This window comes from Castor canadensis, chromosome 11 (assembly GCF_047511655.1).
Source record: "Castor canadensis chromosome 11, mCasCan1.hap1v2, whole genome shotgun sequence".
Classification (NCBI taxonomy): Eukaryota; Metazoa; Chordata; class Mammalia; order Rodentia; family Castoridae; genus Castor; species Castor canadensis.
In genome coordinates this window covers 17,196,854-17,217,968 of record NC_133396.1, presented here as the reverse complement: position 1 = coordinate 17,217,968, position 21,115 = coordinate 17,196,854, and the positions used below count along the sequence as shown (strand labels likewise).

The 21,115-nt window shown below is 55.1% G+C and overlaps 1 protein-coding gene across 8 annotated transcripts; it reads left to right on the top strand.

Moving 5' to 3' along the window:
• The first annotated feature begins 886 nt into the window (after window positions 1–886).
• On the top strand, window positions 887–16,578 carry Ubtf (upstream binding transcription factor). Of its 8 annotated transcripts, XM_074045556.1 has the most exons (22): window positions 1,619–1,765; window positions 2,002–2,038; window positions 4,224–4,347; window positions 5,834–6,009; window positions 6,518–6,601; window positions 6,701–6,856; window positions 9,008–9,072; window positions 9,329–9,449; window positions 9,781–9,891; window positions 10,225–10,358; window positions 10,461–10,602; window positions 11,081–11,122; window positions 11,226–11,339; window positions 11,424–11,579; window positions 11,939–12,094; window positions 12,176–12,286; window positions 12,674–12,762; window positions 12,857–13,046; window positions 13,728–13,775; window positions 13,879–13,950; window positions 14,040–14,183; window positions 14,271–16,578. In XM_074045556.1, exons 3-22 carry the CDS (start codon window positions 4,290–4,292, stop codon window positions 14,394–14,396), a joined length of 2,295 nt encoding a protein of 764 aa, XP_073901657.1. In that variant the 5' UTR covers window positions 1,619–1,765; window positions 2,002–2,038; window positions 4,224–4,289; the 3' UTR covers window positions 14,397–16,578. The 8 variants fall into 8 exon arrangements, with proteins under 8 accessions (XP_073901656.1, XP_073901652.1, XP_073901660.1 ...); XM_074045555.1 differs by lacking the exons at window positions 1,619–1,765; window positions 2,002–2,038 and adding an exon at window positions 887–1,314; XM_074045551.1 differs by lacking the exon at window positions 2,002–2,038 and having other exon boundaries at window positions 1,607–1,765.
• Window positions 16,579–21,115: the final 4,537 nt, after the last annotated feature.

The following is a 21,115-nucleotide window of genomic DNA, read 5'->3' as shown; positions in this document are numbered from 1 at the left end:
AGACCTTCCTCAGAAGACAAAGCAGACGACAACCACAGCCCATGGCAGTGGGAGGCTGGAGGGTGGTTCCCGCCCCGGCCTTTCCTTCTTGAGCCCGCAGGATAGTGGACTGTGGGAGACCCACGCGGAGGCCGCGAGGCTGCAGCTCCAGCAGCAAGGCCCGGGTGCTGGGCTCCCTTCCCGGCTCCTGGCCGCCGCCGGGGGGCAGCGCCCGCGGCCAGCTTTCTCAGGGCTGGCCCAGCCTTTTTGACAAGCTGATTGCATGGAGGGGATTGGCTGGTTGGGGCGTGACGCCGGTAACAACAAAGGTGGAGTTGGAAGAAATAAGATTAAAGAAGAGGGGGAGAAAAATTAAAGGGGGTGCTGGCAGGGGACAGGAGGCAGAGAGGGGGGAGAGATGCGCGAAGCATGGTCTCCTGGTTCCTGACTTTCCCCCGGAAGCGCCTTCCCGCAAACCCACCGGGATTTTTGCTCTTCGCCCCCACCCGGGCCCCCGCCCAGTTAACGAAGCCGGGGTGGGAGGGATGGCTGCTGCTTCTTGAAAAATACCCCCAACTCCCATCCTGACACCCTTCACTACGACCCAGGGGAAGAACTTTTTGCTCGGATTCCTCGGATCCAAAGCCCGACGAAGGTGGGGGGGCACTGAGAACAACGAAAGACTTGCTCTAAAACCCGGAAGGCCCTTGCGGGGAACGGAGATCGGACGAGGCGGGGTGTTCCCCCGGGTTCCCGATGTATTGCAAAGCAAGGAGCTTCTTTCTTGCTTTTTTTTTTTTTTTTTTTCCCTCTCCTTTTTATAACGCCCCCTTTGCTCCTCTCTCCGCTTTGCCTTCAGGGTTGCAAAAGCAAAGAGCAATAAAAAAAAAAAAAAAAACGCACACACTCAGACACACACCAGTGGCGACAGGGGAGAGTTGGAAAGACGCAGGAGGGAAGCTGGAGACAGGAGGCAGAGGGGATGGAGCAATGGGAGCGGGAACCAGGCAGTTTCCCTCGCAAATCCCCCTCCGGCCTCACGCAGCCTCGCAGGCCCCGGCAGGGGAGCGAGGAGCCGGGCGAGCAGACGGAGGAGTGGAGCTCGCTCTAGGCAGCGGGCTTGGCCGGAGAATGGAGGAGCCGCCAAGCGACCGGCTGATTGGAAGAGAAACGCAGAGCGATGGAGGCGGGGGTAGGAGGACGATTTCTCTGCGGGGACTGGCGGCGGCGTACACGCCCGGGTCGGGCGCTGCAGAGCTTGGCTAGCTTTCAACCCGCGCTTGCCGGCTCCAGCCCCGCGCGCCCCCACCCCCAGCCCTGCCGGCGGCTCCGCAGGTGAGTTCGAGCTGGGGGCAAAAAAGACCCAAAGTCTCAACACGCCTACCCTGCTAAAAAAGAAAAAAAAAAAAAAGAGGAAAAAAAGCATTTTTATTTTTCTTTTTAAAAATTCGTGCAGCCCCCCAGAACGGTGGGAGGGAAGGGGTGAGGCTGAGCAGCCCGGAGGAGGCGGAGGGGCCAAGCGAGGCCGGGGAGGCTCGGGAGGCGGCGGCGCCGAGGCGGCTCTGACGGGCGAGCGCTCGGAGCGGCGCTGCGCTGCGCCGAGGCAGGCGGGCGGGCGGAGCGGGGCGGGCGGAGCGCGGCGCGTGGGGCTCGCCATTAGCCGTCGCTCCGCTTCGCCATCTCGGGCTTTGTCTGGCGACTCGCTGCCCCGGCGGAGCTGCGGCTCAGCTGTTCGGCCCGCAGCGCTCCTAGGTGCCCCTGGCCCACGCTCCCGTCCACACGCTCGGTAAGAGAGCCTCGGTGCCGCGGATTTCGGGGGAGAGGGGTAGCTCCCAGCGGCGGCAGCGCCGATCTCCATGCGCCGCGGCAGGCCTGAGGAGCCATGCCGGGCTGGATTGAACCGGCTCCCAGCGCGGCTCTTCTGCCGGGGCCGGCGCTCCCTCCCCGTTTCCGGGGTGTAAGGAGAAAAGGGGATTTTTGTTTTGTTTTGGGGGCCTAGAGTGTTTTTTTTTTTTTTTTAAGTTTCGTGGGTGCTGTTTGGCAGTAAGGAGACCGCGAGGTAGGCGTTGAAGTCCGGCGCCGCGACCCGAGTACGTGCGCCCCAAGCTGGTGGCCAAGCTCCCGGGATAAGGGTGGGCGCTGACCGCCCGCTCCAGGAGGCGGGAAAGGGAGCGGGTGAGGACTGGCCTGGAAGAACGAGCCTAAGCTGGGGGGATCTGGAAGAGAGCTCCAGAGCAGGGCTGCCGGCAGCCCCCGAGCCTCCACGGCCGCCGGGGGGCCCTCCGGGCACCCTCTCCACGGCCGCGCCTCAGGCCTCCCTCCCGCGCCGGCCAAGCCTGCTAGTTCCCCCGCGGGTCTGGCGAGGTCGCTCTCGGCGCCTACCCGCCCGCCTCGGATCGGAGCCCTGCCGCCATCCGGGCGGCTGCGTGTCTCCCTGCCCCGACCCCCCCCCTTTCCCCGGCGGCGGCAGCAGCAGCAGCAGCCGCCGCCACCACTACTACCACCACCCCCCTCCCCTCCTCTCCTTCCTTCCCTCCGCCTCGGCCGCCCGGGTCCCCCCAGCTCCCGCCCCTCCTCCCAGCTGCCCCCCGCGGAGCCCGCCCGGGCAGGCTGTGGGAGGGAGCGGAGCCGGCGAGGCGGGCGGGCTGGCGCTCGCTCCCCGGGGGTCGGTGTGCACTCTACGGGGAAGGACGCGCTCGCTGCCCCGCTTCTCCCGCCCCCCCCTCCCGCTCCTCCTCCTCCCTCCTCCCCGCTCCGGCGGCGGAGGCTGCTGCTGCGGCGGGGGGTGTGCGAGCTGAGGCCCGGGCCGGCGGGCGGGCGGCGGGCGGGCTGCCTGCAGGCGGAGGGCGCTGTGCTTTGTGCTTTTCGCCGCGAGGAGCAGCAGGCAGCAGCCACAGCCACAGCCGCCGCAGCAGCAGCAGCAGCCGCCGCCCCAGCGCCGTCGCCGCGCCCGGAGGAGGAGCCGCTGCCGCCGCGGGAGGGAGCTGCGGCTGTGCCCGGCTGAGCGGGGGAGGGCGCCGCCGCTCAGAGCCGGGGAGGGAGCCGCCGGAGCGGGAAGCCCGGAGGCCGCGCTGCGCCGGGTAATCGAGGCAGCTGGGGACGCGCGCTGGGGTCGGGGCTGGGGCCCGGCGGTAGGCAACAAGCAGGGGGTGCAGTAGACGCTCGGCGGGACCCGGGCGACCTCCGAACACGGGACTGGGCGCGAGCTGACCAGGGCACTGGGGAGGACGCCGAGAGCCGGGGGAGGGGAGGGCAGGAAGCCGGGCCTGAGAGCCCAGCCGAGCCGGGCCGCGGGCGGAGAAGCCCGCGCTTCTCCAAGCCGGCAGGCGCAGTTCTCGCCGGCCGCCGGAGGGGGCGGCGGGGCCGGTGAGCGCTGCTCCCCCGCCTCCCGGCCGCCGTCCTCCCGCCCTCTTGCTTGGCTCGGCTCCCCGGAGGCCGGGGCGGGGGCGCCGGCGGGGCTGGGCCGCAGGCTCGGGGGAGGAGGCGGCGGTTCCCGCCGCGGTCGCGCCTCTGCGCCGGGCTCCTTCGTGCGAGTCGGGGTGGCTGGGCGGTGGCAGCGCCTCTGGCCCGGGTGGGTAGCTCGGGGGCGGGAGGCAGGCTAGGCCGCTTCTCTCTGGTTGCTCACCCGCCCGGGCGGGCAGGGACGGCGTTGGGAGCTCGGGAGGGGGGAGCGGCGGGAATCCGGATCCGGTCCCCGGGGGCGGTGCGGCCGCTGCGCTCCCGGGCTGGCGGCGGCTGCGCTGCGTCCGGGTCCCCGCCGGGTTGCGGAGGCGGGGGGAACCGGCCGGGGGGAGGCGGGAGGAGGAGACTGGGGCGCGTGCCCGCTTTCGTGGCCGCGCGCGCCCTTTACCCGCCCTTCCTCCTCCCCCGCCTCCAGCCTGGGGCCTCCCCGGGGCGGGCGCACCGCGGAGGAGGAGGAGTTTGTTTTTTTTTTTTTTTTTTTTTTTTTTGGCCGGGGTGGGGAAGGAGGGCGGACGCTAGCTGCACGCGGGAGCTAGGAGCAATCTCTCGCGTGGGCACGGGAGGACACACGCCGCGGAGCCGGGCTGCAGGGAAGTGGGGAGGGAAGGAGAGGGGCGCACTCTTACACCCTCCGGCCTTAAGTCTGAGCCTCTTGGCTGGGTCTACCTAGACCGTGGACCTGTCCCCCCTCCCCTTTGGGAGGGGGGTAGGGGAGCGGGGTTTGCTAGAAAGTCCCTTGCTTCTCAACCTGCCTGAGTGGAGACTGGTATCTCTTCCTAAAGGGTGAGGTGCTTTTGACCCGGGTTGCCCGGCCAGCGCGATCAAGGAGGTGGCTGGACAGCTGGAGGATGAACGGAGAAGCCGACTGCCCCACAGACCTGGAAATGGCCGCCCCTAAGGGCCAAGGTAGGGTCCCCCCAGGCCCAGCCCTCTGTAACTTAAGTTCTCTTTCTCACATGGCCATCTGCAGGGCTCACCCCACTTTTAAAGGGTCCCTCCAGTATACATTCTCTGAACTGGAGGCGGGGTGTCCAGAGTATTACAAGAATAAAGCATCTCTTAACTTGGGGTTTAGCTAAATCCAAACTATTTAGCCTTGAGCCAATATGCCGTTTTTCACATTCCCTCTCCTATGTCTGTGGGGCAGGGAGGTCTGAGTAAGCCTTCCTTTTGAGGTTCCCAGTAAGCTTGAAGTGCGTCCCATCCAGTGTCCTGGGCTGAGAAAGCTTTTCAGGTTTTTTATTGTTAATAAAAGGCTAGGGTTTTAGCAGAGACAGGTGGAGAGGATGGGTGTTTTTGGTGGTTTAAGGACCCCAGCCATGGGAGTTACAAAGATGGCCTGATCTGTGCCTTATCCTCTGGGGTTCCAGCATATATGGGGGTGGAAGGGAAAATGAAGAGAGCATCTGGCAATGTTTGTGGGACATTGAGGGGAGAGAGGATTATGAGGCCATGTGACCTGCTCTGTAGAAACCATGGCCCAGGTTACTAGATGCAAGTGAAAGTGCAGGGCCCTTTTCACTGTTTTGGCAGTGAGTGGCTATTCCCTCAGCTCACCTTCAGGGCAGCCGACCTGCCCTGGAGGCTCGAGCTCTCTGGGCTGCATTTCAGTGGCTGAAAATAATGGGCCCAGATCCCCTTTTTGCGTCTCTAAGGAACTGGGCTGAGAATGCAATTTGGAATTCGGGGCTCTCCCTGGAGCAAGGTCCTGAGAGACTTTACCCACCTGCATGCCTTTCCTTGGAGCTGCTCTGTGTGGTTTTTCCATTTCTATCCCACTTTTCTTATCTGCCAGAAGTTTTCCTTTGGCCTGCCTTGAGGGACGAGCAAGGGAGGAAGGCGGTAGGATATTTGTGTTACTAATGTTGTTTCTTGGCTGTGCTGGAGAGACCTCCGCATAGAGTTCCTCATTTATTGCCCAGATCCCATTCTCAGTCTTTGTATGTTTAAGGTATCTACTTAGAACGTAGGCTTGAACTTGGCAACACATTTAGATACATTGTCTTTCTACTTCTCTCCTTTCCTGATAAGCTAGGTGCTTTTCCATAGGGCCCAAATCACTGTAGCTTCATTTCCCCGCCTCTATCTCATCCCCTACAGTAAATAGGGGTCCATGGCAGCCTGGCGTATTTGAAATAATAGCATGGAAGTAGGCCAGACCTGGGATGTAGCCTGGCTTTCTAGGTGTGATGTTGTCTAGCCCAGAGTCCCTGCTCTAATCTAGTATGGCTACAGTTTTCTTAGGGCTGAGCCATGCCTAAGTAAAGATGCCTTGGTTCAAATGGGAAGCAACCAGGGTTTCTGGGGAGGAAGGGTTGATTACTCAAGGACTGGGGAACAGATCAGGAGATGGCATGAGCCAGGTGGAATGACTTCTCTTACCCATCACCAGACCGCTGGTCCCAGGAAGACATGCTAACTTTGCTGGAATGCATGAAGAACAACCTTCCATCCAATGACAGCTCCAAATTCAAAACCACTGAGTCACATATGGATTGGGAAAAAGTAGCATTTAAGGATTTTTCGGGAGACATGTGCAAGCTCAAATGGGTGGAAATTTCTAATGAGGTAACTGATCACCCCCACCTTTTGACACACACATGTGCACATCTACACAAGCCCACACCCTGACCTTCCTGGTGGGAAAGATGAAACAAATCTATCAACAGAGAGGAAAGGGGCCTTATGGGAGGAGGTGGCACATATGACAGCACCAGCCTAAAGGTTTCAAATTCTACACAACCTATATAAGTGGCCTTGAATACTCATATCTTGGGGTTTCTGTTTCATAAGCTGTTCTGGGAATTGAATGAAGTGCTGACATGGGAGCGACATTGAAATCAAGAAATCCAATCCCCTTGTGGCTGTCTTTTGGTGTCTTGACTGCCTGGGCCTTTGCAGCAGGCATATGACAGTACCTGGGTGTTAGGTGCCATCTGTACTGTGGGCTGTTGGTCCTGGGTCTCAATAAATTTAATCTGGTGGAGCATAGTGGAGACCCTTTGGAAAGGGAGACTGTGTTACAGAGTGGTGTTTTCCCAACATCCCTTTTCCCCCATGTCTTTTCTTCCTCTAGGTGAGAAAGTTCCGTACATTGACAGAATTGATCCTCGATGCTCAGGAACATGTTAAAAATCCTTACAAGGGCAAAAAACTCAAGGTGAGTTACCAGGAGGAGGCATACAAAGGAAAAGGGGAAGAATGGGCTAAAGAATGAATGGTGCCTGACCCTCTACTATGTCTTTGTCCCACCTTCCAGAAACACCCAGATTTCCCAAAGAAGCCCCTGACTCCTTATTTCCGCTTCTTCATGGAGAAGCGGGCCAAGTATGCAAAACTCCACCCTGAGATGAGCAACCTGGACCTGACCAAGATTCTGTCCAAGAAATACAAGGAGCTTCCAGAGAAGAAGAAGGTGGGGGGAGGGGGGCTCAGGTGGGAGGGAGGGGCTGCTGCTCTTGGCTGGGAACAGCTGGTTTGGGTGGGGGTGGAGGACAGGCCTTAGAGGGACTTGGCATCAGGGATGTGGGCGAGTCAGCAGCACAGCAGAATAGGATCTTGGGCAGCCACCCCTGATGGCTCCCTCCCAGGCCTACACATGATCAGGTAGACACCATCCCAGATGAAGCCCAGGCCCAGGCAGGTACTCACCGACCTATATCCTACAGTCATCGGCACCGTTCAGAATAGCTCTTCTCCCACACACGCATCCTCACTGTCAGCCCACAGTTCTGTGCCCACTGCAGCAATCCCCTCGTGCTCATTTAATGCTTATGATATCCTCATACAGGCAACCCCAGGAAAGGGGGTTATTCTGATGTTGTGGGCATGGGATTGAGATGTAGGAGAGTTGAGTGTCAGGTCACACAACTAATGGTGCTGGAGCAGCACTTGGACTTGAAGCCCCAGACTTTTACTGCCATGTCTACATGTTAAGTGGGCTTTCTCCCCCATCCACAAGGGTATACATTGTTGCTTCTGGCCTCAGGCTGTTCCCTGCAGAAGTGGGGCACTGTGCAGAGGTTGTTAACCTTGGGCAGAAATTAGCCAAACCTCCCAGTCAGGGATACACAAAGTCAAGGACGGAATTCAGAGGTCTCAAAGACAGGCACCAAAACACTGGAGAAGCCCTGCAAATGGAACAAGGTATGGGTTGAAGAAAGAGTTGAATACAAGAGATGCTGGATAGTGAGACAGAGTCAGAAGAGAAGTTGGCAAAGGGCAGTGGGAGAGACAAAAAGGCCCACTGGCTGATAGTGGAGGCAGTTATACAGCTAGCTTACAAATGGCGGCACCCACCACCACACTTAAGTAGCTCTTTTTCCTAGTTCACATACTCTGGCTGCAGGCTCACATGCTCTTAGTGCCGAACTCAAAGTGGGTTTGGATAAAGCCAGCCATCTGTGGCCAGTGTCTAAGCCAAGCAGGAGCTAACTGTTGGAGCTGCAGTTAACCCCATTCAGAGCATGAGACAGTGACTATGCACATCACCAAACACTCACAGGGTGGGAAGGGAGAGGCGAAGAGACAAGGTTCTGAGAGCCAGGGAGGAGCAGAGGAGCTGGGAAAGTGGAGAGTGGTCTGGGCACACAGACTTGGGCCCGCCTTGACTGCCACTGATTGTCATCATGGGGCTGTTGGTAAGTCATTTCTCTGCACCTGGTCTTCGGGGGTGTAGAAGATGAGCCAGATGTAAGGTATCTCCAGCTCCAAACACTGCTGTTTTGTGTGAAGAGGACCAAAATGGGAAAGAGGAGACTAGGCTCTGCTCCTGGTTTTCTGTGGGAACCACTGGGGAAAGTGAGCTGCCTGTCTGTGCAGCAGACAGGTTGGGCTTGGTTGCCGTGAGCCCCTGGCCCCATCCAGTGCTACTGTTGTTACCCTGGGGACAAGAGGGAGGAAGGAGAGATATTGTATGACAGCCAGGACAGAGGTAGCTGAGGAAGGGAGAGAATTGGAAAGGGGATACAAGAGAGGGAGTCAGGTGGAGGGGAAGGGAAGGGAGCCAAGTGGCTGAAGGGGCTGAGGAGGGAGGGCTCTGAGGCAGGAGGGAATGGTGGCAACTAGGAAGGAATGTGAGGGCCAGCTGGAGACCCAGAGTGAGTAGATGAGGAAGAAACCCCAAATTCAGGAAAGATCTATTAGGATGTGATTTGCATTGCAAGAATTCTTTGTGTTCTGTCAACACAATCTTTTCTGCCTTGCAAGGAGGACTGAGCTGCCATGGGGAGAGGGAGCAACAAGAGCTAGGTCTCTACCAGACTGGGAGTTCTGGGGTGTTGGAGAAAGAAGTATAGGGTCTCTGCCCTGTCACCTCTCTGGGATTTTTGCTCTCTTGAAAGAACAGAATAGGATACAGGAGTCTACATCTGGGGGACCCCTAAAGCTCTGTCGATGGTTCTTAGCCACCAGGTCTAGTATGTGGCAAGTTCTAGTCACTGGAAGGCACATGTCACCAATTCACACCAAAGCAGGAGGCAAGAGAGCCAGAGAGGAAGGTGGCTTTTGTAGCTCTAGGTGAGATAGCCTTTGGGTCCTGGATGACCCCATCCCCTCCTCCCCCCAGATGAAATATATTCAGGACTTCCAGAGGGAGAAACAAGAGTTCGAGAGAAACCTGGCCCGATTCAGGTAAGGCCAGAGGAGGGTACTGGGTGCAACAGAATAAGCTGATAATTAGTGCAGCCTGGAGCTGGCCATCTATGAGACATGGAAGATGGATGGGTCCTATATAGACCCCAATATATTATGCTTAGGGCAGGGACAAGCAGGTATCTGCTATCCTACTAGCCCCAACTAGAAAGCCTAGGAGGCTTGGTGGGTGGGGCAGTCATTGTGGGTCTGCCCTGGCCATGTCCTCTGCTGACCTTGCTCCCACACTGGCTAGGGAGGATCACCCTGACCTTATCCAGAATGCCAAGAAGTCGGACATCCCTGAGAAGCCCAAAACCCCCCAGCAGCTGTGGTACACCCATGAGAAGAAAGTGTATCTCAAAGTGCGGCCAGATGTGAGTGTCTGGCCAAGGGGCAGGGGTGGAGGGCACACGGCGGTGGCAAGGGGGGAGCCGCGCCAGGTGGCCGGGCACGGTCCAGGGGAGCAGGAGAGGAGGCCCCTCCCCAGGGGGGGGCTGCATGGACAGGGCCTGGGCCAGCTGGCGTGAGTGTGTGTGTGAGTGAGCCTGTCCCTTACACCCAGGCGGAATATCCGCCTTCCCCTCCTGGCCTGAGGGGGACACTTATGTGACCCCCTGTGGCCTGAGGGGGCGGGGGCCTCCGTGCCCCCCACCCCCTCCCCTTCCCCTGGCTGCCTGTGTGTGTCTGACGGCTTTTGGTTTGCAGGCCACTACGAAGGAGGTGAAGGACTCCCTGGGGAAGCAGTGGTCTCAGCTCTCGGACAAAAAGAGGCTGAAATGGATTCATAAGGCCCTGGAGCAGCGGAAGGAGTACGAGGTTAGGCTTCCGCTGCGCTCCTCCCCATCCGGCTCTTCACGAGCCTCTGCCCTCTGACTCGGTGCCACCGCACTCTGCGGGCGGCAGTCACTCTCCAGCCCTCCATGGAGGGAGGGGCCTTCTGGGCCCCTCACCTCTGTCCCTACCTTCCCCATGCCCCCCCATGAGATCTCAGGCTAGGGCAGGGCAGGGCACCATGTCATGTGTGATTCAGCAGACACACAGCCATCACCAGCTTTGCTCCCTGCCTCCCCTCCCTAGCGGCTCTCCCCTTCCCCTGCCCCAGCTAACCCCACACCCCATTACCCTCCGCCCCCCCACCTCGCTCTGCAGGAGATTATGCGTGACTATATCCAGAAGCACCCCGAGCTGAACATCAGCGAGGAGGGCATCACCAAGTCCACCCTCACCAAGGCAGAACGCCAGCTCAAGGACAAGTTTGATGGGCGACCCACCAAGCCACCTCCGTGAGCATTGCCCTGAGTGGGTGGGCAAGTTAAGGACGTGGGCAAGGAGGCCTGCTGCCATCTTGCTTATCAGTATGCTTTTCTTTCTGCCGGTTCTGATAGGAACAGCTACTCGCTGTACTGTGCAGAGCTGATGGCCAACATGAAGGATGTGCCTAGCACAGAGCGCATGGTGCTATGCAGCCAGCAGTGGAAGCTGCTCTCCCAGAAGGAGAAGGATGCCTATCACAAGAAGTGTGACCAGGTGTGTGTAGCACCTGCAGACACTTTCGGGCCCCGCTTTTTTTTCTTTTTCTTTTTCTTTTTTTTTTTTTTTTTGCTGTACTGGGGCCTGAACTCAGGGCCTACACTTTGAGCCACTCCCCCAGCCCTATTTTGTGATGGATTTTTTTGAACTAGGGTCTCTCGAACTATTTGCCCATGCTGGCTTTGAACTTCGATCCTTCAGATCTCTGTCTCCTCGGTAGCTACGATTACAGGCGTGAGCTACTAGCACTTGGCTTTAGTTGGTCATTGGTCATATGTACCTTGGCCAATTTTGGGGGGCATGGTGGGGTGCTAGGTTTAGCATCAGGACCTGTTAAGATAGCCCAGGCCTCTTGCCTCCCACTGTGGGGGGCCACTCTCAGACCCTGGGGTCTTGCTGAGGGATATTGGATCTAAGTACAGGAGGCTTTGGTGAGGTTGTCCCCAACTGACCCTGACTCCCCTCCGTTCCCCAGAAAAAGAAGGATTATGAGGTGGAGCTACTCCGTTTCCTCGAGGTGAGTGTTGTTTTTCGACAGTGGGCAGAGGGCAGAGGGCAGAGGGCAGAGGGAGCCTGGAGAGCAGAAGGGTGCAGCCTGATTGCCCTCTTCTTCCAACCAGAGCCTGCCTGAGGAGGAACAGCAGCGGGTTCTGGGGGAGGAGAAGATGTTGAATATCAATAAGAAGCAGACCACCAGCCCCGCCTCCAAGAAGCCCTCTCAGGAAGGCGGCAAGGTGAGCAGAGCAGCCAGGTAGGGTGGGACAGACGCCCAGGGCTCCTGGCAGTGGACCCCTGTGACTCTCACCGCACCTCCCCAGGGCGGCTCAGAGAAGCCGAAGCGGCCGGTGTCGGCCATGTTCATTTTTTCCGAGGAGAAGCGGCGGCAACTGCAGGAAGAGCGGCCTGAGCTCTCAGAGAGCGAGCTGACCCGCTTACTGGCTCGCATGTGGAATGACTTGTCCGAGAAGAAAAAGGTCAGGCTTGCTTCGGAGAGCCTTGGGCACCAGTGTCCTCAGAGGGGCAGCCAGGGCCACGTCTCCCTGCCGGTAGCCAAGTGGCCGCGTCCCTGCCCCTGCCCCTGCTCCGTGTGGCCCACACATGTGCCGGGCCCAGATGCTGGGCTGGAACCCAGCGCCGGAAGGCGGGAAGCTGTCAGCGAGGGCTGTTGGCTCCCCGGGGAGCTCGTGGGCCGGGCGGAGCGAGGTGGGGACATCTGCGCCCACGCCTCTGCTGGCCCCACCCTCCCAGCCAGAGCCGAGCGGCTGCTGCTGAGCGGGCTCGGCGCGCCCCCTGGGGGTGGCCAGCAAGCTTGACACCCCTGCTTTCCCCGCAGGCCAAGTACAAGGCACGGGAGGCGGCGCTGAAGGCTCAGTCAGAGAGGAAGCCAGGCAGTGAGCGCGAGGAGCGAGGCAAGCTGCCTGAGTCACCGAAGAGAGCCGAGGAGATCTGGCAACAGAGCGTCATTGGCGACTACATGGCCCGCTTCAAGGTGGCAGGGAGTGGAAAAAGGGCTGTTTGCAGCCTCTAGCACCAGGTGACTCTCCCACAGCTAATACCCGTCTGTCCCCAGAATGACAGGGTGAAGGCCTTGAAAGCCATGGAGATGACCTGGAACAACATGGAGAAAAAAGAGAAACTGATGTGGATTAAGAAGGCAGCTGAAGACCAAAAGCGATATGAGGTGGGAAGGGGCTGGGCCACCTGCCTAACTATAAACTGCGGCTGGGGACCAGAAGTCCCAGCTTTGGTTGTGACTCTTGAGCCACTCTTTTAACTTCCTCCCCTGAGCCTCAGTCTGTCCTTAGTAAAGTGGGGTTCAGGCCTCCAGGGTGATTGTTGGGGAATGTGAGTTTGATTCTGCAAGCACTTTGAAGCCATAGTATTTGGTGTAGGTGTGACTTAAGTTGTGACTCCCTGGCTGTGTCTCATAATCTCTACTTGAGACAACTCAGTGGAAGAGTACTTGTCTAGAATTCGAGATGCCCCAGCACCACCCAAAAAAAAAAAAAAAAACCAACTAAGGTATGATGGGGGGAGATGAGTGTGACCTTCCCAGGTCTCCTCACAGAGAGAGCTGAGTGAGATGCGGGCACCTCCAGCTGCTACAAACTCTTCCAAGAAGATGAAGTTCCAGGGAGAACCCAAGAAGCCTCCCATGTGAGCCTGGGGCTGGAGCCTGGCCTGGTGTGGAGGGTCAGGGTGGTGGGCCTATTTGGGGTCCTGACCTTTCTGTACCACTCCCACCTCCCAGGAACGGTTATCAGAAGTTTTCCCAGGAGCTGTTGTCCAATGGGGAGCTGAACCACCTGCCGCTGAAGGAGCGCATGGTAGAGATAGGCAGCCGCTGGCAGCGCATTTCCCAGAGCCAGAAGGAGCACTACAAAAAGCTTGCCGAGGAGCAGCAGAAGCAGTACAAGGTGCACTTGGACCTCTGGGTCAAGGTGAGAGAGCAAGGGACCCAAAAGGGGGAGAGAGGCATTGTGCCAGTTGGTCCTTATTTATGATTCCCTTCAGTACCCCACTGTCCTACAGGGTAACAGTTACTGTCACACTTTTAAAAGTAAGGAAATGGGCTAAGTAACTTCCCCAGGGTCACAAACAAAATCACCAGTAGAAATAACCAAATCAAACTGCCTTTTCCTCTTTTGGGCCAGGACCAGGAGACTTCTCCTATACTCTGGCATGGCTTACAGCCTCTGAGCTTCCCTTCTGTGCTTTGGTTGAGCAGCCAGATCTGTAAAATGTCCCGTCACTCAGGCAGGTTGGTCAAGGACCCAGAGAGACAGTAGGGGTTAATGATGCCAGGCTACATAAGTCATCCTGGGGGACTTCTGAACTGAGGAAGGCCCTGACTGTGGCACCTCTGTTTGAGCACAGCAACCAGAGGAACACAAAAACCAGCTGTCTTAGCTCAGGGTGGCTCAGAAAACAACTCTGTGACAGAAGCAGAAATTCGAGCTGTGTTCTGTGACTCCAGGGGTCTGTGCAGAGACCCAGAGTATGAAGAGATGGGGGCTAAAGATGGGTGATGGTGAATACTGCCCAGCCTGTGGTCTGACTAAGGTCAGCATAGCCAGCAGTAGTCTGGGAAGTGTTCTAACCCCCATCTCTTCTGTCCCCAGAGCCTGTCTCCCCAGGACCGTGCAGCATATAAAGAATACATCTCCAATGTGAGTGTGGAAGTGTAGGGGCAGGGCAGTGGCAGGGTAAGGAGCTCCAGGGGTCTGGAGCTCACAACTTTACCCTCCTCCCTTTGTCCCCATCCTCCTGCAGAAACGAAAGAGCATGACCAAGCTGCGAGGCCCAAACCCCAAGTCTAGCAGGACCACCCTGCAGTCCAAGTCGGTAAGGAGCCTCTCCCAGATGGGGAGGTGGGCATCTGTCCAGCAGGGCCCCAGGAGCCCCAGACCACTGGTGTGCCTCCCCCCTCCCAGGAGTCCGAGGAGGACGATGAGGACGAGGAGGACGAGGAGGACGACGATGAAGAGGAGGAAGATGATGAGAATGGGGATTCATCTGAGGATGGTGGGGACTCTTCGGAGTCCAGCAGCGAGGATGAGAGCGAGGACGGGGATGAGGTGGGGTGGACAGGACATGGTGGGAGGGAGGGTTGGGTTCCACCCAACCCTGGTGACTTGGTGACTGCACATCCCTTCCTTCCCCAGAACGAGGAGGATGACGAGGACGAGGATGAGGATGAGGATGACGATGAGGATGAAGACAATGAGTCTGAGGGCAGCAGCTCCAGCTCCTCTTCCTCAGGGGACTCCTCAGACTCTGACTCCAACTGAGGCTTGGCCCCCCTGGGCAGCCAGGGAAAGCCCCGGAGCTCCCCTCCCCAGCTGAACACCTTTGTCTCTTCCCCATGTTCTGTCCCCTGCCCCCTGATCTCCCCCACTTTCTTTCTTTCTTTTTTTCTTTCTTTTTTTAAACAAAATAAGGTGGGGGTAGGGGACTGGAGGAGCCCAGGCTAGGACTCTGCAGCCTCGGAGCCATCAGCCCTAGGATCCTCCAGGGACAACAACCATCAGACTGAGCCAGCACTGGACCAGCCCGGCCCACCCCACCCCACCCCACCCCTTTCTGCACTTGCGGTTCCGGCATGGACAATGGACCGGGGAGGTGGGGGGGTTGGGGGGTTCCCAAAGAGCTCGGTGAGGCTCTCCATACCTGTATCCCAAACCCAAGTTGGGGTAGAAGCTTGGGGAGGACCCTTCCTTCCCAGAGGGGCCTGCTGCCTGGACCCTTGCATTGGAACTGGAGGCAGGGACTGAGGGAGAGGAGAGCGGGTGCTGCCCTGATGGCCCTCTTCATGGAGGAGCCACCTGGACCTGCTCATGGGGGAGGGGCAGAGTGTTTTTTATATATGTGTATATATTTTTTTTTTAAGCTCTGAGCTGTCAACGAGACGTTTCCTACCGATCTCGGCTGCCGTCTCTGTTGTCATTTCTGGGAGAGGGAGGGTTTAGGGGGTAGGTTTGGGACTTTTTTAAAATGGTGTTGATGTGTGTGGAAGAGAATGTGTGCGTGTGTGTGTGTGCGTGTGTGTGTGTGTGTCCTGTACATAGTAGCATGGGTGCACCTGTGGATGTATGTGAGTGCATGTGTGTGTGTGGAAAAGAGAAGGGGGTCTATCCTGGAGCCCACCTCAGTTTTTATGAATCTGGAAAAAGGGTTGGTGAGGGCCAGGGAGATGGTGACCCTGGCAGGAACGGGCCAAGGCCACCCCTTCCCTAATGTCCTCTGCTTTGCCTGGGGTCTGGTTCCGTTTGGGGGGTGGGGCAGGCACTAAAGCTTGATGTTTCCTATGCCAGTTTGCCTCTGCCAGGGCCATGTGCATCTGAGCTGCTGCTGGTCCCTGCCATCCAGCAGGAAGTTGGAAAGGGGCAGACAGTGCGCACCTTAAAGCTTTTTTTTTTTTGGTAGAAATGGCCTCCTGGCTCACTTGAGGAGCCACCTGGCCACCCTGGGCTCAGAACCTGGGGTTTAGGGAAGTGTCTTGGGATCTCTTCTGTATGCATCTCTTTCTGCCTTCCTCCATGTCCTCCAGCTGCCCCCATTTCCTTTGATTTCTCAGGTCTGCTGTCCCTCTTCCCTGCTCCCCAGCCCCAAAACTGGGGAAGGGGCTGCAGAAGGTGCTTTCTGCAACTGCCCTCTGACCCCTGCCAGCCATCCCAGGCTTTTAGTATCCCAATTCCTTGACTCAAATAAGCCAAGCCACCTTAGTGCTGTGGATTTAATTTTTTGTGTTTTTGACTAAATTTGTCAAAATTTACTTTTTTTAAAAAAAAAATCATGTCAACTTATTTAATTGGGATTTTGTGCTTTCCCACTTTTCCCCTCTAAATGAATGCCAGGAATGGGGAAGTGGGGCCTCCACCAGGGTGATGAGGCAGGAGAGGTGAGGGGGGCCCCAGCCAAGGGAAGGTAGAGACATCTGCCTTGATGGACTGTGGTGTTGGGTTGGGAAGGCCTAGGGAAGGACAGTGCCCACTCCCCGTCCTTTGTCCTGATCCTGGGATAGGTACAGGGTTTATAGGTTCTACTTCCTGAGAGCCCCTGCAGAGAGCCCATTTCCTTATTTGAATGCTCCCTGCACTATTACCTTTTAGTGGAATGTGTTTTCATTTAAAAACAACTTTGAACAGGATGCTTTCTTCCCCTGTTCTAAACATTGAGAAATTCTTACAGTACAAGCAGGGCCATAAGGGTGGGGTATTGGTGCTGTAAGAGGTCACTCTGAGTGCTTTTTGGCACTGGGATGGGTTGGCTGGGGTGGGAGGATCCCTATACCTGCCCCCACCCCCCTTTTCTAATATTTAAGGAGTGTTTTGTAGGTTTCAACAACAACCACACTTGAATTTGTATAATGGGAGGTGGGAGGGGTGGCTTAGAGGTGTCTGCCTAAGCTTAAGGCCAACTGTGGAAGTTTGTTTTCCCTTTTTTTGTATAATAAAGTGAAAAACAAAGGTTTGACTGCTGTCTGATCACTGGAATGAAGGTGGGTGGCAGGGGTGACCAACCACAGGTTTGATGTAGGAAAATTCTTTTTTTCCCTTTATAGAACCATCATCCTCTTTCTTAAAGATTCCATAGGCAACCTATCTTCACATTGTTCTGTGCTATTGTTCTTGGACTTCTAATTCAGTTTGTTCACCAGGATTTAATAGCCACTAAGGACTCGAGTTGAAGAACAAAAGTTTTTTCACCCAGAGGGCTTTGCCTTGGGAAATGGGAGGTGATGAACCACTGCGATCAAGGGATCATCCAGAGTGTGCAACCCTCATGGTTGGTGTATGACTGATGGGAATATGGGGGAGCCCTCCCACTTTGAACTCTCAGCATCCCCACACCATGTTTAGGATTTTCCTAGTTCCGCCCAGGCCTCTGATGGGAAATGGCTGGGACTGGATGACTCGATTCCTGGCTTAAGGACTGCCTTCCCTGCACAGGCCTTGCTGCGTTCCCAGAATAGCCAAGAGGTGAAGACCCTGATTCTATGCAAGAGCTACTCTCAGCCTCTCTCCTATTCTGGCTACACTTCCAAAAAACTTAACTCACTATCCCCAGAAATTACTCTCTATGGTCACCAACAGGTTCATCATTACCTCTAGTGGTCACTTGTATGTCCCATGGCTGGGTCCACTCTGCTGGGGCCAGCCCTCCCTCCCCATTCTATCCTGGGTGTTCATGCCTCTTCTTTGAACCTCCCACTGTCACCCATACACAACCATTCCAAAAGGTGGCATCCACACAGACTTTTTTTCATGCTACAGTTTGAACATGCCCTTCGAAACTCATGTGGAAATGTAATTGCCACTGCGATGATAGTAGGAGGTGGGACCTTCAAGGGGAAATATGGTTATGAGGGCTCAGCTCTCAAGAATGGATTAATGCACCTGGGTACCGGTGCCTCATGCCTGTAATCCTAGCTACTCAGGAGGCAGAGATCAGGAGGATCATGATTCAAAGCCAGTCCTGACAAATAGTTCCTAAGATCCTATCTCGAAAACACCATTCACAAAAAAAGGGCTGGTGGAGTGGCTCAAGTTGTAGGCCCTGAGTTCAAAACTCCAGTACTGCAAAAAAATAAAAGGATGAAGGATGAATTCGGCCACATTTCTTCCCTGGCTCACCTGCCTTCTCCCCATGTTATGACACAGCAAAAGGCTCTCACCAAATGCTAGGGCCAGACGGACTTCCCAGTCTCCAGAAGCATGAGCCAAATAAATACATTTCTATAGTTTATAACTGCCCCAGTCTGTGGTATTGTTACGGTAGAAAATGGACTAAGACACGGCAATTCTGCAGACAGAGAGGATGAGCAGGATGAGCTCATCATGAGTATCTTGCGGATACCTTGTACCTAAGGATCCAATTTAGTCATTCAACCTGAAACCAGGATGTCAGCCTCCACTCCTCTCCCTGTCTTTCACCCATCCGTTCCACTTCTTAAACCTCTCTCAGAGCTGCCTAGCCTCCACAGCTGCCATTCCCATCCCAGTCCAGGCCACCACACTTGCTCAACTTCTACAAAACTTCCTGCTTGCACTTTCTGCTCTCTATAGTTCGTTCTGCACACAGGAGCCACACAAATCCAAGTGGCACACGCCCATGTTCCCAGAAGCTCAGGAGGGGAAAGGAAGGTCACCAGAGTACAGGAGTTCAAGACCAGCCTGAGCAATACAGCAAACTGGGGGAGGTGACTGAAGGGATACAGCACTTGCCAAGTCCCTGAATTCAAACTTGGAAAAGAAATGTTCGGTGTAGTGGTGCTTGCCTGTAATTCCAGCATTCAGTAGGCTGAGACAGGAGGATCTCATTTGAAGCCATCCTGGGCTACACAGTGAGGTCCAAGCCAGTGTGGGCTATTTAGTGAGAAACAAACAAAACCCAAATCTGATTACTTCTGCACTTAAAAAACTTGCCATGATTCTACATCCTCTCTCCCTCTTTCACCCTGCTCTTGTTAGAGTCAGTGATCAAGCTGGGTGATCTCTTTTCCCTTCCTCAAATACGCCTACCACAGGACCTCTGCATTCCTGTTCTCTCTCTCCAAAGTGGCTGTTTCCCCCTCTACATATGGATAGTTTTCTCATTCTTCAGACCTCAGCTCAAATGGCACCTCAAAGGCAGGCATTTCCCAACCACCCTCTCCAGAGAAAACTCCTCCCTCTTCCCTCATCTCCTTATTTATGTTTTTATTTGTGGGTTTGGACTCAGGACCCTTGCCTTTGCTGGGCAGCTGCTCTACCACTTGAGCCATACCTCCAGCCCTCCTTGTGTATGTATTTAACTTGTTTATTTTCTATCTCCCCAAGTAGGAGACACTTAACCTGCTTGTTCATTACAATCCTAGTTCCTAAAACTGCCTGACATATATTTGACACCCCAGAAACATGTGTTGAATGAGTTACTAAGTATGGCCTACAGGCCCAGGCTGAGGGACATACGCTGTTCCTGCTGCCTCCCTGCCCCAACCCTGCCGCATTAACCTTCCCTACCTCAAACATACTCTTCCAGGGAATGTACATGTGCTGTTCTCTGCCTAGAATGTTTTTCACCTCTCTGCCTAGTTAATTATGAGAACTATTGAAGGCCACTTCCACTAGGGAGTGGAGGGCTTCCTAAAAACCCTGACAAAAAAGGTCGCCATTCCCTGTTTCTTTAGCAGCCTGGATGCCTTCACATTCAGACTTGTTTCTTCCATGTCAGATTTTGCCGGGCTGTCAGTCCCACCAAGACAAGGTCTGTGTGCCTCCCTTGTTTGTTGCTGAAACCCCAGAGCCCCACCCAGAGCCAGGGCCAGCTTAGTCCCTAGTATTTATTAACTGATGCTAACTGTGGAGACCGAACATGTGTTCCAAAATGTCACCATCACAGAGCAACCCAGGCCAAGTGCTGAATGACTAGAACACTCCAGTTCCAGGTGGGAAGATGAAGAATTTAGGTAAACCAGGAGGATCCAGGAGGGCTTCCTGGGCACATGCAAATTCCTTAGGACCGGAAGTCCTGGGCTTATTTAGGTGAGAAATAAATCAGTGTCACTGTAGTGGAGAATTCCTGAGAGGGAGGTGGGAGCAAAGGGAAAGCTGAGACCATGCTCTGGAAGTTCCTGAAAGCATGGTTCATTTCTTTGTTTCTGATCAAAATTCAATCACTGTCTCAGAGTCTTCACCGGCTGGTCCTACCATAACCCCAAAAGATTTCAAACTGAACTAGTCATCTCCCTGTATCCTTCTATGTCCTCCACGGAGTTTCCCATCCTGGATATATAAATGTTCAGGGCCTCTGTCATTACCATATTACAGCTCCAAAATGAAAGCCCATTTCTTTCAGTTATTCTATCTCCAACACTGGCCAAATGATTCCCAGTGAGGATTCCTCATCACTTGTAGGATTCAAGTCCACAAACTTCTCAGCACATACTTAGTCCTGTATGATCACCTCCTGAAACTATATTCCAACTAGTCTACTACCTCATCCATATAAGTCATATAAGTTGTTTTTTTTTTTTTGTGGGACTGGGATTTGGACTCACACTTCACACTTGAAAAACAGGGGCTCTACTGCTTGAGTCATACCTCCAGTCCATTTTGCTCTGGTTATTTAAATTTATTTTTGGCAGTATTGGGGTTTGAACGGAGGGCCTCAGGCTTACTAGGAAGGCATTCTACCACTTGAGCCACTCTGCCAACCCTTTTTTGTGTTGGTATTTTTGAAATAAGTTCTCACTTTCATTTTGCCCAGGCTGGCCTCAAATCTCCATCTTCCTGACCTCAGCTTCCTGAGTAGATAGGATTACAGGTGTGAGCTATCAGCATCCAGCTTGTTTTTTGTTTTGAGACATGTCTTGATATGGACCCAGCCTGGTTTTGAACTTGCTTTCTCTTACCTCAGCCTGTCCCCAAACCTAGTGCTGTAATGGTAGTACAGGCAAGCACCAACATGTCTAACATGATCCATATTCTGAAGCTCACTGTTTGGATTTTTTTTTTTTTTTTGGTGGCACTGGGGTTTGAACACAGGGCTTTTTGCTTGCAAGGCAGGCGCTGTTACTACTTGAGCCACTCAGTGAACCCTTTTTTGTGGTGGGTTTGTTCAAGACAGGGTCTCATCAAACTATTTGCCTGGAGCTGGTTTTGAAGCATTATCCTCCTGATCTCTACCCCCTGAGAAGCTAGGATTATAGGTGTGAGTCACTGGCGTCCAGCACTGTTATTTCTAATGCCATTCTGTCCCCTCACTTCATCTCCCCCTGCAAGAGCCCTGGTGATTCTCTTACATAATTAAATGCCTCTCCCTACCCACCTCTGAACTCTGCCTGTACCTCTTTTTTGGTTTTTGTTTTTGAAGGTACTGGGATTTGAACTCAGTGTCTCATGCTTGCTAGCCAGGCGTGCTACCATTTAAGACACTCCACTAGTCCATAGCTCTCACTTTTATCACATTATTTTGCAATTATTTTCCTGCAGGTCTTCCTGCCCCAGAAGACTATGAACTTTTTTTT

Excerpts from the sequence above, each read along its gene's own strand:
- Ubtf (XM_074045555.1), top strand. The coding sequence starts at position 4,290 with ATGAACGGAGAAGCCGACTGCCCCACAGACCTGGAAATGGCCGCCCCT. Across the intron at positions 11,123-11,225 it reads AGCTACTCCGTTTCCTCGAG|AGCCTGCCTGAGGAGGAACA; the intron begins GTGAGTGTTGTT and ends TCTTCCAACCAG. Across the intron at positions 13,047-13,727 it reads ACTTGGACCTCTGGGTCAAG|AGCCTGTCTCCCCAGGACCG; the intron begins GTGAGAGAGCAA and ends TTCTGTCCCCAG.